At 54.3% G+C, this 13,932-nt stretch overlaps 5 protein-coding genes across 5 annotated transcripts; 2 read left to right on the top strand and 3 right to left on the bottom strand.

Annotated features, from left to right (window-relative positions):
- Positions 1–524: 524 nt before the first annotated feature.
- Positions 525–1,679, bottom strand: J4E78_005269 (uncharacterized protein; the record flags this gene model as incomplete). The annotated part of the gene is made up of 1 exon (XM_049365890.1): positions 525–1,679. One exon carries the CDS (start codon positions 1,677–1,679, stop codon positions 525–527), a length of 1,155 nt encoding a protein of 384 aa, XP_049222605.1.
- A 1,316-nt stretch (positions 1,680–2,995) lies between these two features.
- Positions 2,996–3,772, bottom strand: J4E78_005268 (uncharacterized protein; the record flags this gene model as incomplete). Its single annotated transcript, XM_049365889.1, has 4 exons — positions 2,996–3,119; positions 3,174–3,559; positions 3,618–3,678; positions 3,732–3,772. 4 exons carry the CDS (start codon positions 3,770–3,772, stop codon positions 2,996–2,998), a joined length of 612 nt encoding a protein of 203 aa, XP_049222604.1.
- Positions 3,773–3,987: 215 nt separating this feature from the next.
- J4E78_005267 (uncharacterized protein) lies at positions 3,988–4,677 on the top strand (the record flags this gene model as incomplete). The annotated part of the gene is made up of 4 exons (XM_049365888.1): positions 3,988–4,097; positions 4,152–4,258; positions 4,315–4,410; positions 4,460–4,677. 4 exons carry the CDS (start codon positions 3,988–3,990, stop codon positions 4,675–4,677), a joined length of 531 nt encoding a protein of 176 aa, XP_049222603.1.
- A 157-nt stretch (positions 4,678–4,834) lies between these two features.
- J4E78_005266 (uncharacterized protein) lies at positions 4,835–5,777 on the bottom strand (the record flags this gene model as incomplete). The annotated part of the gene is made up of 3 exons (XM_049365887.1): positions 4,835–5,440; positions 5,490–5,722; positions 5,774–5,777. 3 exons carry the CDS (start codon positions 5,775–5,777, stop codon positions 4,835–4,837), a joined length of 843 nt encoding a protein of 280 aa, XP_049222602.1.
- A 249-nt stretch (positions 5,778–6,026) lies between these two features.
- DBP10 (ATP-dependent RNA helicase dbp10) lies at positions 6,027–8,816 on the top strand (the record flags this gene model as incomplete). The annotated part of the gene is made up of 3 exons (XM_049365886.1): positions 6,027–6,594; positions 6,650–7,234; positions 7,282–8,816. 3 exons carry the CDS (start codon positions 6,027–6,029, stop codon positions 8,814–8,816), a joined length of 2,688 nt encoding a protein of 895 aa, XP_049222601.1.
- Between the last annotated feature and the right edge of the window lie 5,116 nt (positions 8,817–13,932).

Here is a 13,932-nt window from a genome sequence, read left to right as displayed (position 1 = left end):
CAGAGCCAGAGCCGGTGCCAACGGCTCAGCCGCTAAGCACGTCACACGATACTTCCAGCAAGATCCATGAGGCCATGGCTCTGCCCTGTTCTGGTTCCAAGGCCCTGTTGTTGACCTGAGGCGGTGGCTCGTGGCTCCACTTGGTTGCTCAGGGGACCCGGGTTCGACGGGTTATTTTTGGAGTCGTGACGGGCCTTTCGGCAACTGCGTGCCGAGGTGCAATCACGGCGTGGGCAGTTTTCTTGCTTGGAAGAGATGTTTGTATAAGGGCCTATGGTAGAAGCTGAGGTTGTGCTTTCTCATCGTGTAGTTGGTGCTTGCTGGATTTGGGGATCTGGGAGATGCCGCGCGCTTTGGCTTGATAAGGCAAGCGTGGCGTATGGCTCCGAGGTCACGGCGAGAAACATGCTGCATCCATGATCGTGCTTACTGAACCAAAGTTTATGTCGACTTCATGTAAAAACTTGCTCTTGGAGTCAATTGTGATGCCTATAATATATACAACGAAGTTTAAATACCCTCTTTTACTCGAGTCCAGCCAACTCCATCTCGGTGGCAGCGTACATGAACGCACCAGCACCCTTACCATCGTTGGTCAGCGTCTCAACACCAGTGTAGTACTCGTACGACGCATCGCCCTTCAAACTTCCCACAGTAACCGTGCCGGTGAAGCTGATGGTGCCGTTCTTCTCGTACTGGATGAACTCGTCCAACATCAGATCCCACGCCTTGGACGCAGTCTCCTGGTACTTCTTCTCCAACAAACCGAGCCTGACACCCTTCATGTACGCGTAGGTGAACATGGCGGTGGCGCTCGACTCGATGTAGTTGCCTTCCCTTCCAGCAAGCTCCGGGTCCATGAGCAGCCACCATCCGCCGCTGGTGTCTTGCACGTCGTTGATACCAGAAGCGAGCGTGACGAAGTAGTCGACGAGCTTGGAGTAGCCCTTGTGTGTCTTGGGGAAGACCTCTAGAACCTCAACAAGCGCAACGAAGTACCATCCTAGAGCACGGTCCCAGACGTATGGGGAGGCACCGGTCTCTGGGTCAGCCCACACAGTCGATTTGTCCTCGCTGTAGCCGTGGTATAGAAGGTTGGTTGTCTCATTTCGGCAGTGCTCCTCGATCAGATCGAATTGCAGCTCGATGTCGTTCCAGGCTGTGATGTTGTTGGGCTCGAAGTACGATGTGTAGGTCGCGTAGAAGGTATCAGCCATGTAGATGCCGTCTAACCACATCTGATTCTCATAAGTCGGGGCCCTGTGCCAGAAGCCACCGGTGGGGGTGCGCGGCCATCGGTTCAGCTGCTCTCGGAGACCCTTGGCCGCAACAACGTATTTCTCGTCCTTGCGTCCTTCCGAGTTCCAAAAGTAGAGGATGTTGTTGCCAAACCGGATGTCGTCCAAAGTGTAGTAAGTGGCGTTCCAGCCCTTGATGGTACCGTTCGATGTGACAACGGACGAGACCGCCTCGGAGGCATACTCAAGCAGAGCAGTGTCGTTTTGCGTCACAGCGGCTTTCTGGATACCTTCACGAATGACGGAGGAGACGTAGTGGTTGTCGACCTTCTGGCCTTTGGACAAGAAGGAAGTAGCCATCCATGTCGAGTACGGCTGGGTGGAGTTCTTCGCCGCGACGGCGGTGGTAGCCAAAGCCAGGGTAAGAGCCGTAAGATGCATGGTTGCGAAACGGTATTATCGACAAGCTAGGAATATCGGAAACAAATCGAGGACCCTGAGTAGACGAACGGGAACACCTGCGGATACTTTATCTGACACCGTTCGCCCGTCGCTCTTTATAGCCACTGCGCGGCGTCTGTGGACATTGAACATCTTCTCCCCAAGGCTGCCACTACTGCAGTTGATGCAATCTAAATCCATGTTCATGCAGCCTCAGAGCGCCCCGGTCTCTCCACCTTGCGGTCCTGAGCGCCTGGTTGAGAATTTCCGCGAGCGGACGTTTGCCCATCATCGACGAAATTGGGAAGGTCTGGCCATGGTCCCTCGCTTGGCAGCGGAGAAATTGGTGATTGGAGATGTAGTGGCGATGGGGCCAAGATAGTCAGCAACCGTAAGCTGGAGGACGAGGTGCAGGTGAGGGATCGGAATATCTCGAGTGACATGAACATCAGTGCTTGTCCAACCTTGCAGCGACGTTGGGGGAACGCTTCTTCTTTGCGGCGTGGAGGCGACTTTGATCTGGGAAGGAGCTCACCCTGAACAGGCTGAATGGTCCACACTGGAGTGGGTCTGCCTGCACTAGCGGAGTCAAGCATCCTAAGTCCGCGGGACGTTTCTTGCGCACTTCTTGTCTCTGCGCCAATAAACGCCCACTCTCTAACCTCTCGTCAAGGGTAAGAGAGGCCCAATACTCTGGGATGCCTTCGTTGTGCAGTCAAATGTGCTGATGATTACTCAAGCTTAGTCTCACAAACATACAGCCAAGCGTTTCTTCAAGTACCTCCACTGGCCCTAGCGCTCTACAAATTACCGACAAGCAAGAAGGATGAAAATCGCTGTACAGAAATTTCCGACCACTTGAACGCATCGATATGAGAGCTTGTTGCGTAGAGGACGGGGTGGTCTTGCGCCACCCGCAGGCGGCGCTCAGTCGCTCCTCACACATAGAATCTTCCGGGCCACGATTCCCAACTCTGACTATACATACAGATTTTCGTCTTGGACAAAATTGTGTAGGAACTGATATGTAAGATCAACGGAGTCGATTTTGTCCCCAATCCAACGCCATGCCTGGAGCTCACGCTTCGCGTGACGACTTGCGTACTCCCCACCTATAACGTATCCTTCTTCACGACAGACCACCACCGTCCAAACCTCATAATGCCCATATCATATCCTTTCCACCAGCAATATCCCCAAGAGATCGCCCATGTCGAGCCCAGAATGACCGCTAGACCAACAAGATTGGAGTTCTTCCACGACCAAGGCTCCTGTCCCTGCCGTAGCGTTAGCTACCAACCAGCACTGTAGTGTAGTTAAAGTCTTACTCCTGTGCCCTTCTCTCCGCCCACAATCCCTTTCTCGACATCGTCTGGTTGCGCAACAGCCTTGATCGAGTTGAGGGTGAGCGAGAAGTCGCCTTCTTGGGTACCGAAGAAACTACTGATCGTCAATTGCTGTGAAACCATGATTGCGTGGGGTGAACAATGTTACCTTCTCATCATGATGCTAAACCGCTTGACGTTCTTCAAATCCAATGGCTTTGCATCGTTCTTCTCTTTCCCGCGATACGTAGGCTTCATTGCACGCCATGGCACGAACAACCCAAGCTCGCTTTGCGATTCAAAGTCGTATTCCCAGCTGATAGTTGATTGCTCCCGTCCATCTGCCATAAGCGGCAGAATCTCGTCTTTGAGCGTTAGTGTGTACTTCTTGCCGTCGTGCTTTCCTAGATCGAGATAAATGCCATCGTAGGTAGATAGATCCCAGGTGCGATCCTCGCCGGTAGTGCGCTGACTGGCAAAGCCGGCGCCGCCCAGAGCGGTGATGTCGAGATTGCCGTGGAAACGCGCGGAAGAGTCGTTGATGGTAAGGTAGGACTAGTAATCATACATTAGTTATCAAATTATTTCATTCATTTTGAGAGATGGGTTTTACCTGAGACGCTCCTCCTCTCACACGGTCATCACTGTCCGTCCAATCCGAAGCTTTCCAACCTCTGCACGCGCATGCATTAGCTTCAAAGCGACAGTGCATTACCCAAACACTTACTTATCACCACCAAAAAGAACTAGCTCTTTCTCGTTACCCATTTTTGCTGAAATGCGATAAACGTTGATTGTGTTGATGGTATCAACTCTCACAAACCCTGGAGATGTCCAAATGCAGTAGTGACCTCATCGGCAGGGGTCCGTGCGGCGTCTCACACAAGCACACTCATTCGTCTGCCGACCAAGCATCCCCATACCACTAGCCATAGCGCGTTTTCATCGCAACCCCAAGTGGTCCTACATATTATCCGAAAAACATGGATTTCCGAGATGCTTCGCGTATGAGCGATGCAGATGAGTCTATCCTAGCCGAGCCGTACCGACCGTTTTACAAGATATTTGGAGGCCAGCCCATCTTGGTCAAACAGTGCGTGCAACCTAGTCTACGTAATTCTCGTTCAAGCCCTAACGTGCGCTCTAGAAATAATGACTACGATCGAGTAGCCTTCAGAGAGAGGCCATGGATGGGTGTGCTGCTGTTCGATAACGTGTCTTCGGATGCAAGGGATCATGCTGCGAATGAACGAAGTATGTCAGGATCTGCTGAAAGTACAAGAAGATTGCGTAACTAACAGAAATCACAGCTTTCCTGTCGTGGCTAAAGCTTAGTGTGTACATGGCCATTGTGTCTGTTGCCATTGTCATGTCGTTCCATCTCAAGTCGGAGCCCACTCCACTTGGTAAGTCAATAGCAAAGTCTCATCACATCATGCTTACAACTCTGTACAGAAAAACGTTTCGCGTTGCCACTGGGAATCGTTTTCTGGCTTCTTTCCATAGCGTGCATGTTGTCTGGGTTGTCGAACTACATCAACACGGTATCCCGGTACAGCACGCGGCGGGCGCTTGTGCAGACAGGTTGGAAGACGCAGGTCGTGTTCACCGTGGTGTCAAGTGCGATCGTTGCGACGTGCATATTGTTTCTCTCTACGAATGCAGAGAAGTAAATCGTGTTTGATAGATTGTATCTTGCGGATGCTTTCAATGCAGTATGTGAAATATCATGATGAATCGTTACGCCTATGCTAGTGTTTTACTAGCATATTTGGTTGTTCCCCTACTTATTCGCCCATACACTTGGTCCCGCGCCTGCAAACACCATGCTTAATCAGCCTCGAGGATGGCCCAGGTCTGGTCGTCAACAGTGGTGTAAATCAGACCACCCGACAATAGATCATCACCAGCCTTTGCAACATCGGTTGTATCCATACCAAGTTGCGCCGCAATCTCGTGCTGGTTCAGACCCTCGTTGGACTGAGGAGTGGTCTTAAGATGGTTGAACACCCTCTTCGCCGACGCAGTGTAACCGGCAAGATCATATCCGCCGCCGTAGTTAGCGCCATCTCCCGCTTGTTGCTGTCCTCCAGCGCCATTCGTAGCGGCACCACCCTGCGCACTGCCAGGAGGCCCACGCGTGAAGTATAGATGTACCGCGGTCGCTTCAAGCAGGTGATAGGAGACTTCGTTCATGTCTTCGACAGGACGGATTACGGTCGCTCCGACGGATCTTCGGTCGTTGAAGCTCTTCAGCTTGCCCCATGCTCTGCAGTAGGCACCTTCGACGAGTTTCGCTTTGGTAGGGTTGGTCTGCTCTGCAGCATCGGAATCGACCCACTGCTTGACCTCTACGCTGCCAGTGCCGTCGTCGAGCCTATACGTTGTGTTTGTAGTCTGGTTGGATATGTTGCGTATTTGACCGACGAATGTGAGCTTAGGAAGCGGTTAGCATAGCCAAATGGACCATGGAATTCGTGCATACCTGAGTAATTACAGTACCGTCGATTTTGAAGGCGTCATTGCTACCGACTTCGAGTTGAGCATCAAGTATCTGCTTGATGGTGACGGGGCGCAGGGTATCTTGGGCACGGTCTTGTCGACCGCCAGGGCTCTGTGTACTACCACCCTCTCCCGGTATGAAGCCGCCTCCGCCAGCACCACCGCCAGCGCCGTAAGAGGTGGTGCTGTACGAGGTTTCGTAGCCGCCGTAATTGTCTAAAGAGATTAGACTAGAAAGTCCAAGGGTATTAAGAAGGGGCTGCATACTCATCTCGTGGGTGTGGGTTGGGTGACGCGATGGCAGAAGTTCGGTGAGGGCAAAACGCGTCGGACGCGCCTGCCTCATCGCGGGGCACGTGGAAGCTAGCGACTAGATGCGCCATGCTCATCCCTGCCGCCAAGATTTCGTGAGGCCCGTGCCCGAAATTTTCCAACAGCCAGACTGGAGGCGCGACTTTCAGACGTCAGGTAGGCAAAGTGCATCACGTCGCCTCCGACCCCTACCAACCATCTACCTGTCATGGCTCCCCGCGCGAGCTCGCCGGCGCTTTCCGAAACCGAGTTCGACATATTCGATGCCCTCGCTGGCGGTGATGATGTTCAGCAAGAGGCGGATTTGAACGCAGATCTGGGCGTAGATCTGGACGTCGGACACGATGACGGATCCGACGACGAAGCCTTTATCGCCGCGAAACAGGCTGCCTCGAATCGTAAAGCCTCGAATGTCGGAAAGTCAGTTAAGAAAGGTGGAGGTTTCCAGGCCATGGGGCTGAACGTGGCGCTTCTCAAGGCCATCACGCAGAAGGGATTCAAGATTCCAACTCCGATCCAGCGCAAGGCCGTTCCGCTCATGCTCGATGGACAAGATGTCGTGGGTATGGCCAGGACGGGTTCCGGAAAGACGGCCGCGTTCGTCATCCCCATGATCCAGAAACTCAAGGCGCATTCTGCCAAAGTAGGCGCTCGAGGAATCATCATGTCGCCCTCCCGAGAACTGGCACTGCAGACGTTGAAGGTCGTGAAGGAGTTGGGTCGCGGCACAGATTTGAGGACTATTCTGCTCGTTGGAGGTGACAGTCTTGAAGAGCGTACGTGTATACGGGCAGGTTAATTCTAAGAAAAACGAGACTAAAATGTTCGCAGAATTCAGCTCCATGACCACCAACCCCGACATCATCATCGCTACCCCTGGTCGCTTCCTGCATCTAAAGGTCGAGATGGGCCTCGATCTGTCCTCCGTAAAGTACATCGTGTTCGACGAAGCCGATCGCCTTTTCGAGATGGGTTTCGCGGCGCAACTAGCTGAGATTCTGCATGCCCTACCCACTTCGAGACAAACACTGCTGTTCAGTGCGACACTCCCCAAATCCCTCGTAGAGTTCGCGAGAGCAGGTCTACAAGAGCCAAAGCTCATCCGTCTCGATGCTGAGAGCAAGATCTCTCCAGATCTCAAAAGTGCCTACTTCACAATCAAGTCGGGTGACCGTGATGGCGCGCTGCTTCACCTCCTCGACAATGTCATCAAGGTGCCGGTAGGCGAGACCGACGCATCAAAGAAGGCCAAGGCAGATGCAGAGAAAGCTGCCAACAGCAAGAAGCGGAAGCGCAGCGACGGATTTGTCAAGGACGTCCCGATCGCTGAGTCCACCATCATCTTCGCTGCAACAAAGCACAGAGTGGAGTATCTCGCGAACCTTCTTCGCAATGCGGGATACGCCGTGTCTTACGGTACGTAATCGTATGTTCTTATGTGATGCTCTCGCTAACTTCACAAGTGTACGGCAACCTTGACCAAACAGCGCGCAAGGAGCAGATCCAGGACTTCCGCACTGGCTTGACTCGCATTCTCGTTGTCACCGATGTGGCTGCTCGTGGTGTGGATATGCCCCATATCAACCACGTCATCAACTACGACTTTCCTTCGCAGCCCAAGATCTTCGTACACAGAGTCGGACGAACGGCTCGAGCTGGAAGGAAAGGATGGGCGTACAGTCTGTGCAGACATGTCGACCTACCCTACCTCATAGATCTACAGCTTTTCCTTGGTAAACGACTCCTAGTCGGGAGGTCACACGAAGAGCCAAACTATGCAGAAGACTTTGTCGTCGGTAGCTTGGCACCATGGCAACTGGAATCGTCTGTCGAGATTGTGAACAAACAGCTCGCCGATGACGAAGACCTAGCGCTTCTCTTAAGCGTAGCCGAAAAGGGTGAGCGCCAATATCAACGAACACGCAACCAGGCAAGTGCACAAAGTGTGGGACGAGCTAAGGAGTTGGTTGCATCTCCCAACTTTGCAGAGACGCATATGCTCTTCAGCGATGACGCGCATAGTGCTCAGAAAGCGAAGGAGGATATGCTTGCACGAATTCAATCATTCAGGCCCGCGGAGACCGTATTCGAGATCGGCAAACGAGGTACCCAGAGTGACACAGCCGAAATTATGCGCAAGAGGCGTGAACAAGTCGGACGACAAAAAGCCAAGCAAGCAGCCAACAAACGAGCCGCGGACGATATGGACCCACTTCAAGCACCTGCAAGACAGTCAAACGGTGAAGAAGCATCAGAGGATGAAGAAGACGAAGTTGAAGTCGCTGATGGCGTATACGACTCAGACTCTGATGGGCTCGAGGTGTCTGTCTCGCAACCATCCTCCAAGAAGTCAAAACAGGACAGCTGGAAGAATGATGACTTCTTCATGTCATATACCCCCAAGGAGAACATGGCAGAGGAGAAGGCCTATGGAGTGAGCGGAGGAGATGCCGGCAACACCAACTTCGTGTCAGCAGCAAGGGCAGCAGAAATGTCACTTGTGAACGATGAGATTCAGGGCTTCGCAGATGCGGCCAAGTCGAAGATGCGTTGGGACAAAAAGTCGAAGAAGTACGTAAACCGCACCAACGACGAGGATGGCTCCAAGGGAGCCAAGATGATTCGAGGAGAAAGTGGGCAAAAGATTGCAGCCAGTTTCCGCAGCGGTCGCTTCGACGACTGGCGCAAGGCGAACAAGGTCAAGATGCCTCGAGTGGGCGAAATTGAAGCCCCCAACCGGTCTGCTGGATCCTTCAATAACGCCCCGCGCTACAAGCACAAGGCCGAGAAGGCTCCGAAGCAGGCTGATCGGTACCGCGATGATTATCACGTCCAGAAGAAGAGGGTGGCTGAAGCGAAGGAGAAGCGCATCGGTGCATGGAAGGATGGAGGCGCCAAGAGCGAACTCAGAGATGTGGACGCTGTGCGCAAGAACCGCAAGGTGCAGGAAAATCGCCGAGCAAAGAATGCTCGTCCCTCCAAGAAGCGGAAGTTTTGAGTTCAACAAATGCATTGAACCTATGCCCAACGACATGAATCGGCTATAAGATTTTCTTCAGGCACGTGTCAGTGAACTAATACCCGTGGGCCCTCGATTATTGTGCGCGGACCGAGGTGAAAACAATCCGATTTGACAGCTGTACGATGTGGCGACTAAAAGAAAAAGCGTTAGATTTTTAGCAATTGGCCAGATCTCGATATTTGTGCGAAGAAAGGCCGTTATGACCCGCATGGTCAGGCCATGTTTGCTTCTCCAGAGCCCGCGTCCCCGTCGGTTCTGTGTAACGCTCCATGTTGGCATTGCTTTGGCTGTGCCACAAAGGTGCGGATTGGCGAAAGTTTATCGGGGCCCTGCGACATGGCAGTGGGCGAACATCCTGCCATCCTCGGACAGCGCGCGTATTGACTCGATAGTGGCTTTTTGTGCGCATCGTCGTGGTCGACGAGATTGAAAAGTTTAGACACGATTTCTTTCGGTGCGACGCAGTCCCTTTTTGTATCGAGCATGTATCGGTTTGCTCCAAGGTTTATTTGTTGGCGCGGTAGCTGCCACCAGTGTGGTCGGATTGGGACTGACAAGCTGCAAGTCACGCTGTAGTCCAAACTATGCACACGTTGTCGACTAGGATAGAGTTGCCGGCGTCTATTGACGTCGGGTAGTGTTGACACTGACAGGCGACCGCGTATAAGTCCGCGTATTGGGTGAAGCGCCTCCCAATCTCACGCCATTGTGATTAAGGTCCGAAGCAGGGATAGGGGCCTCTTCGGGTACCCATGGGCATTGTGGGCAGGCACGTCATTCCTCGAGGAGATTTCTGCGAGCCGGGACGAGTGCACTGTAAGGGTGCACACCAGCCCCTGTTTAGTGCCAACGCCGCCAGACTCCAATAATCCTTCTGCACGCAGCCATCTGCGGCTTACCCGACGACCTTCGAGAAGCCGCCACTGTGTTTTTTTTTCTGCATGGTCGCACAGGAGCGCGTTTTGCCATGCGATGGTGGTATGCGTGGCGTGTTGAGGGCAGCCCTCTCTGCTACTGCACCCGTGGGCTCGGTCTCCGTGCCGCGGTGCGCAGGGCACAGCATAAGAAACTTTGTTTCACGTCAACGGCTTTTTGATATTCGCAAGAGCCCAAATCGGAAGGGCCAATCTCGCTGCGAAACTCTTTGTGGGTTTCGATGAAAATCATCCGCCTGAACGAGCCATTTGCGCACCAACGGCTGCGGCGTGGCTGTCGTCGGAGAGGCGCAGTCTAGGCTATCGCCAGTCGGGTAGATGTAGGCGTAGTCACATTTCGTATCTCGGTAAACGGCTCTTGGGTATTGATAGAGCACTTTACCGGACGGAAATTTCTCGCTCCGTTGCGGGCCTGATGAGACTACCCAAGGTCGTCGAGGGGTGAGCGAATAATCCTGCAGGGCTCGCTTGCCTTGTGTCACGAGATGCTGCAGGGTGCCTTGAAGCCAGGCGTGAGCCGCATCGAAGAATGCATGTGTCAGAGAGGCTCCGAGGAGCATATCGGCAATAACACGTCTTAGTTGGACACCTGTTGGGCACTGAGACCAGCCAGGGAGCTGCCCGGCCCGCACCCAGTCGCAAATCGACAATGGGACCAGCGACGGGCAAGCATGCAAGGACCACAGGGGAAACGGAGAGGCCAGCGAGGGTCCCTGGTAGCCGACTACTTTTGGCACAACGTGTCCTGAGCACCGGTTCGTAGATCCCGCCCGCAGGCCTGTCGTGATATTCGGGTCCTGGCCAAGCGGCTGACTCGTGGCTTATCAGCTCTAGACACTGCGATGCAAACTCGAGATGCTGGCATTGTAGCACCATGACACGGCTCCATCAGTTTGCAGATGATCGCATCAGGGTTGGCATCAAACGGAGCTCAACAGAGACCTGCGCCTGAATCAACAAAACGGCAGGGCCCGCCGGGAAAGGACAGTAATCCCGAGACCCTGGACAGGCCGTTATGCGCATGCCGTAGCCTCGGGGAACCGTAAAGAGAGATGAGAGCAATCTGCAGGCGATATAAGACCTGCTGTTAACGTCGAAATATCCGCTATCTGTGATTATTTTTGGACCTCAGCAATCCTCGACGAGGCTAAATGCAAGGTCTAGTCCTGGGCTTCTCGCGTTGCCTTGTCGGTTGGATTTATATTTTCCGCGCCGGGGGCCAATCACGACCCACTCGAAAAGCTGGGCGGATCCGACACTTTTGTACAGGATGGAAATTTCTCTTTTGCTCGGCCGTAGTGGCTAGTCATTGTACGATCCGGATGACCTGCCCCGACGGAGGAAGAAGAAACGCTCATGCAGGACCCGGCCTCGAGTCATGCCCCCTGCGTCGTGATCTCGGTTCAGGCCGCAGAGAGCAGAGTGAACATGTGCGGACAAGGTTCACTGGCGAGCACGTTGCGTCCCTGCACTTCCCAGGTGACGGGACATGTGCAATGCCTTGTGGCTGCAGATCGCAAGTATTGAAGTCATTAGACAATTACAAATTGAGATGATGAGGGTTAGGGAGGACGAGTATACAATGCTGGTGCCAGGATGCGCTATTCCCAGCTAGTGCAGAGGTATACACACCCACCTCTGCCCTAGAGGCGGCATCGATCTTCACGGCAGTCGGCTCAGCTTACCGCTATTCCGCGTTGGGGTCAAGCATCACCGGTGAATATGGCCTTCGTCCGTGGTGCAGCATCACAAGTTTGCCCTGCCGCAGTCGCCGTTCCACCTTCTACATGGGAAAGAGCGGTTGGGTAGCCGTCATGGGGCAGTCGGGACACTAACGCTGGTGCCGTTGCTCACACACCTGGCGGCAGCAGCATGGAAGGCCTCATCTTGCCAGCATCGTCGACTTGTCATGACATGCTTGGCTGGCTGCGATTACTTTGTGAGCTTCGGCCCCGCATCGTCAATGCTGCGCACACTCCAATAAGACGAGCAATATCGGTGGTCATGCCGTCGTCGCTCGGGCAGTTTACGGGCAGATCGTCAACAGCGCCAGCGTGCGATCGATATACCCACCGGAGTATTTTGCGTGTGCTATCCCAATGCGACACGGCCCACGCCTTTAACGGATGCATGATATACCACTGGCTTAGTCTGACCATGGGCACTATGTGTACGCTTTGCTCCCAGCACTCGACGCCACGGCGAGGCACACCACCTCGGGCGGCTGGAACACTGGACCGCCCGGCCATGTTCTGCAGGTCGAGGGGATCGTCTCAAATGCACCGAGTCCGCTGTTTGACCTGTCCTGCACACGGCGCTGGGCATGCAGAAGAAGGTACCAAGCGTGTGCGCCACATCCCGACCTCGACATGCTCCAGAGACTGTACAGAAGACTATCCAGCAGCTACTACGGGGACCAGGTGCCACGGATGCAGCTTACCGTCGCTTGCACGTTCTGAACCAGAGCACATTGCATCTGCCAGATCCATCACCCGCGCCATACAAGCTTACAGCGCCAGCGCCATGCCACTAGACGTAGCGTGTCGCATGACGAAGCAGGACACCCCACAGCGTCGATTGTTCAAGGGGATTATGACGAGTTGCTTTTCGGGAAAAGAGCGACTGCTTCCAATGCATCGACGGGAAACTCCACACACAGGCGCGGCCCTGTCAGCCATATCCGAGTGTCGATCGTGGCATCGGATGTGTGTCCAATTTTTTGTTAGTCGCGATAGAGTTTGCGCCAGCGGAGTGCGTCATCAGCGCGCAGTGGTGCTTTTGCAGCTCGCGACAGCAAGACCCTGAGCAAGCTTTCCCCGGCAGTCCATGCAGCGCAGCCGCTACGAGGCGAGATGTTCCGCTGCGACCGTCGGTCGGTGCGAAAAGGCCTGCGAGGCGATCAATGCAAGTGGTTGGTCTGAAGGGTCCGGAAGCGCGACTGACAGTGACAAGCGTCTTGATAGTGCACCACAACCGCGGGCCTGTCAGTGGGAGCCACACCTGTCGGCCTGCTCACCTCGCGGCGGCCGGTGGCAGGGCTCGCGTTGGTGAATATAACTGCCTTCCTGTAGGGCCCCTCCTAGCTGGCCGTCAATTCTCCTCTCGTGGGCGCCGTGGCTGCCGGACGCAGCCAAAAAGGCAATTACTGGGTCGCACATAAGCGCACGCCGAGGATTAAGGGCGCCGACTTATGCTATGCTTCAATTGAAAGTTTGCCTGGGCGGCTGCAAAACAATGGTGCATAGCGCGCAGAAGCGCGACCATATCTCGTTAGCACACCCCGGTTCGAGGACGGTGCGGAAGACAGGGGGTTGAGCGGCCTCTGACAAGGCTCCCCAACCCGCACCGCCCATGCACGCAGACAGCTGGCGGCCGTGCATATGTGATTCCGCGGGTGCATCGACCGACTGGGAAACCGGCCTAGCAGAAATGTCGAAGAACCATCAGCCGAACGAGGGAAGCATGTAGCAGTCCCCGAGACGCACCCTTCCCTGCTCCCGTTGCCCGGAACTCATCGTGGCCCCCTTCTCCTGGATGGCCCGCCTGCACGACTTGACAGGGATGTAGCAAAGATCTGTGAGTAGAATCTCCATAACCGATTGTGGTTATTACTGGGGAATGTCCGCCGAGTCGACTTCTGTTCTGGTCCACGACGAGTCGCCATCCCACTCCCTCATTGGTCCCACCCCATACAACACCACCACCTCGCCGCTTCTCTTTCTCGCCGCCCCATTGCCTGCCGCTGCCGTCGACACAAGGCCGACACTGGTCCGACACCGTCTCCATTCTGACGCCGAGTTAACCAGACACATCGCTGTTGTCGACCCCATTCGCCCACTATCAAAAGGTATTTCCATGTACTCTCTTTTGCCTCTCAGCCCATGTCTTCCTTCAAACTCTTCATGGCCCACAATGCCGCCACCCTGTATTGAAACTTGTTTGGACATGAGCATTTATCGATTCGGCGACTGTCCAACCATAAGGGAATGCCCTGCCTCTGGTCATTGTCTTGATCTTCTCCTCGCTTGTGCACTAGCTTACCTGGGACGCCATGCAGGCCTCATCATACTGCCACACCAACATCTCCCTGCCGTGCACTCTTGCTTCGCATATCCAAGGGCATCGTGCGAGACAGCCCACTTGTTCGCTCCAGCCTT

The sequence above is a fragment of the Alternaria triticimaculans genome (assembly GCF_023758025.1).
Source record: "Alternaria triticimaculans strain BMP 0046 chromosome Unknown scaffold_6, whole genome shotgun sequence".
Lineage (NCBI taxonomy): Eukaryota > Fungi > Ascomycota > Dothideomycetes > Pleosporales > Pleosporaceae > Alternaria > Alternaria triticimaculans.
The sequence above is the reverse complement of the archived record's forward strand: the minus strand, read 5'-3'. Positions and strand labels throughout refer to the sequence as shown.